The 4,046-nt window shown below is 41.0% G+C and overlaps 1 protein-coding gene across 1 annotated transcript in view; it reads left to right on the forward strand.

Annotated features, from left to right (window-relative positions):
• SLC7A11 (solute carrier family 7 member 11) overlaps nt 1–4,046 on the forward strand; it is a 62,924-nt gene that overhangs the window by 55,742 nt on the left and 3,136 nt on the right. Inside the window, exon 11 of the mRNA XM_031064811.1 lies at nt 1–29. This exon is cut by the window's left edge and continues 140 nt beyond it. Coding sequence (XP_030920671.1) covers nt 1–29 — 29 coding nt within the window. The remainder of the gene's footprint in view (nt 30–4,046) is intronic.

Here is a 4,046-nt window from a genome sequence, read left to right on the forward strand (position 1 = left end):
CAAGCCAAAGTGGTTCAGAAAGCTTCTAGGTAAGTCCTGGGGTAGGATTTCTCTCCTTCTTGCTGGCTCCAGGAGTTTCTCAGAGCTCTCCCTGTGTTGTCAAATCCTTTGGATTGACCCTCTCAGCTGCTATGAGCTGGGAGTGACAGCACAAGTTGCTTTTGGGCACATGCTCCAGCATTGCTCGGCCAATGGCACTCAATGTCCCCTAACTAATGAGGTACATTCACAGCAAGGCTGTTCCTCAGCCAGTGATTGACTTTAAAGAACTAATACTTCTTCCCCACCCTCCCTTACAAACACCCAATTCCTTTTAAGTCACCATCACCTTCTCCTGACCCTGCCTCTGCGCTAATGAAGACAGTACTGCACTCCTTGGAGAATCTGTTTGGAATCCTGAGCAAAACAACTGTGATATCAGGATGAGCTCGGTGCTCCCTACTGACCCCATGTGCCTGTGGACCGCTGAGGAGTGTTTGGAATGGGACTGGGAGTGTCTGGAAGATTCAGGCAGGTTGGGCATGGGGATATTGTCCTTAGCAGCGGCTCCTGACAGGGTGATAGCAAATATACCATGGCCTCTATGGTAATTATTTCTGTGCTTCATGAAGAATGACTTGTGTGTGACTTGGCTAGTAGTATTTCATGCCTGAAATACACCGAGAGTGCTTTCTGTACCATTTCTGAAAGGTTTTGAAAGGATTTGTGGAAGTTCTGATGTGTTAGAGAAGGATTATTTGAAACTTTTCAAGTAGAAGTCAGTATCATTTATTACAGCTCTTCATTCTCATTTTTTGTTACTAGGATGATAGGCTTCTAAAATAAAGGGAATTTTTAAAACATGAAATAAGACTATTGGCAAGGTATTTCAGGAATGATGGATAATTTATTAAACAAAACAAAAAGATAATTTCTTTTGCTGAAAAACTAAAACTCAACCTGTGAAATCTTTAACTAAAAGTAATTGATTTCTATAGATGCTGAATTAAAAGTGCATATTGTCTTCTGTGCTTCAGTCTTAATTGATGATTTAAAATGAGCTGCTCACAAGAAAAGAATAGTGCTTTTATATGTAATTACAGTTTAACCAGTTGTATGTATTTTCTCAATATAAATAATTTATAGAGTTATATCCTATCTGCCGTAGAATATGTGAATTTCCCTCTCAATACATGCTGGGAAGTCCATAGGCAACAGGGCAGGAAGTATTTACAGCAAAAGATGTTAGTTTAGGCTAGCAAAATCTTAATTTTATAGCCAAAATATTATAAATTACTTGCATTGTCCCGGGAATGGGTAGAAATCTTCAAATTAAATACAAGTACAAATTAAAGCAGTTGTATGCAGAAGGACATTCTATTAAGTGATTGGGGCTTAGTCTGTTTATAATCTCTCAGTCTTGACATTTAGAGTGTAGGAATTTTTCTCTTATCAAATCCAGGAGGTTTTTTGGCATTTTCTGTCGTGTCTCAGGTTTTGGGATACAGCTACTTGAATCTTTGGCCACGGGATGACAGTGTTGAACTACATTACTTGGGCAAGAGAAAGAATATTCTCTTTAAGGTAGACTGGATAGATGTGAAGATTTTTCTGCCAGCTGTGACAATGAAGGTGAATAATTTCTAGCTTTTGAGATAACACAAAATTCTCCTCCTAGAAAGAAGTCTGTGTGCCTGTGTCATATCTATGGATGGGCATGGTGTACTGGCTCAGAGAGGAATGCAGCAGAAGCCAGTCAGTGAGGGAAACAGCTTGTTTGCTTTGCAATTATTATCCCCAAAATAACAACAGTAATGACAGAAAACTGATGCTGACAGTTTTGAGCTGGGGCAGAGTGGAGATTTACTCGTGAAACAAACAGATTTTTCTTTTCCCTAAGAAGAAGCAATAAACCTTCTGTGTGGAGTCATTAAGCTGGCATTGTTTTGGGAGACCCATTGTACAGCCTGAGAACATTTACAAAAGGTATTGATTGAGGATAAATTCACTTAAGGTACCTCTGTGAGATATAGAAAAGAAATTGGGCAGCTGCAAGCTTGGTATTCTAACCTTGAAACAATATGTCTTACATAGGCATGAAAGTGTAATTCCTGACACAAGGTAAAGGACAGCATGAAAAAATGGGATTTTCATCTTACATAGGCATGAAAGTGTAATTCCTGACACAAGGTAAAGGACAGCATAAAAAAACGGGATTTTCGTTTAAGAGGTAGATTTTTGCCAGGGTAACTGGGTAACTTTGTATGAGAAGATAAATGACTTTTTTTTTTTTTTTTATAAATGTGATGAATCCACTCTACTTAGACTTGACCACAGCATTTCCTGTGGTACCAGAGGAGAAGTAGCAGCCTGATAGTCTGGACACGCTGCTGTGCTACCAATACTGTTCCCAAGCTGTTTCACGTGCCCAGATCAGCACATGGGCAGCTGGTGTGGGGCTTTGAAAAGTCACCTCCTTGAGGCATTGACTGGTTCAGCTGCCCAGCTGTGCTTCAGCAGAGAGAGATGGCTGGTGCTCATAAACCCCACAAGGTGCAAACACCCATAGGTACAAGACCAGTCCCACATAAGGTCAGAGGGAATATCCTGAATAGGCTTTGTAAGGATCAGAGGAAAGGGATATTGAGCAGCCAGAATGAGCGGTGGGATAAAAGAGCCAGCCTGAAGATACATGCGTTTCTGAAAGGAGTTTCAGGCTTATTACACTAGCAGAGCCCTGGAATGGATTACCCAAGGAATCCCCTCCCAAGGCTGAAAGTCTTTGTTCTGTACTTAGGGCATTTAAATTTCCCATTCTCCTTATGAAATTGCTGCATTGAACAAAAGGTAACTTTACAGCTCATAGGGTTTGGAGATTGTGGGATGGTATTTTCCAATGAGAATAACATTTTGTTCTCTCCTCTTCCAAAGGAATTCTGCTGTAGCACTAGGTGTGCTGGGACAAATAATTTTCAGTTGGTACAGGCTTCATTTGACAACTGCATTCTTTCTTTTTGTAAAACTAATGTGAAAATGAAAAAAGTTGAGCCTAGCAAATCTTAAGCAGCTGATCAATGTGTAAAAGGATGCATCACCAGCATGAGAATGCTTCTATCTATACTTCCCCAGCTGAAAACCCAACCTTAGGCTCATACTTAAAAACATCTATTCCTTTACAATGAGTTGAATTGCGAAGAGGCAAAAAGTTGAATCCTACTTTTTTTTATAGCTGAGCCCTTGATGGAAATGAGATCTCTTTATATAGCAAAGTATCTGCCAGGGTTATTTAGCAACACCAGAGGATAACACTTGTTCACTTAGGACAAAGTGTTATATGCTCAATTTGCTTCTCTTTGTTGAGTTTGTGGTGGGATCTGTGGCAGATTATCTCAACATTTTGTTGTTACAGATTTCATGTCCAGTCATATATATGTGATAAAATTCCTGCTTTCTTTCTTCACCTAAACTTTATGTGGTGCTTGTGTGGATACAAAGTCTGGGGTTTTTTTTTATAAAGGTTGTCCCCTGGGACCCATTTGCAGTGAATTTTCTCAAAAAGGGATAATTAGGATTTAAAGTGGGCTGGGGAAGTTATCTGCACTGCCATGGCACGTTAAGCTGGCTTGTGACAAATGTGAAACTGGTCCTGTAACTCTGGGTACTGCTTCAAGCAGACAGCATAGAGGTAGGTACTGACTGGAAACAGATTGGAACATTTTCATAGAGGAAAATGCTCCTTGCACTGATTTATCCTGAGACCATTGCAACCAAAAAGTGCAAAGAATGCCAGCTCCCCCAACTTTTCTGCTCTGCTGTGGCTTCATCCCAGGAGAGACAAAAGCTGCTGCGTGGAAATGGAGAGCTGGGCAAGGTCTTGCTGCTGGTGGGTCTGTCCACTTAGGTGAACAAAATCACAGCCAGCTCTAGAGATGCCCAGGATTTCCCTCTGCTGCTGTGCCCTTTCCCAAGAGCTGTCATGCCACTGCTCAGTTTCATAAAATTCTCTTTTTCCCTTTGCTTCTCTGCAAAGCTGGAAGGGCTGGGATGGCAGGGGTGAAGCCCTGCTG

The sequence above is a fragment of the Geospiza fortis genome, unplaced genomic scaffold, assembly GCF_000277835.1.
Source record: "Geospiza fortis unplaced genomic scaffold, GeoFor_1.0 scaffold376, whole genome shotgun sequence".
In the NCBI taxonomy this organism is placed as follows: Eukaryota; Metazoa; Chordata; class Aves; order Passeriformes; family Thraupidae; genus Geospiza; species Geospiza fortis.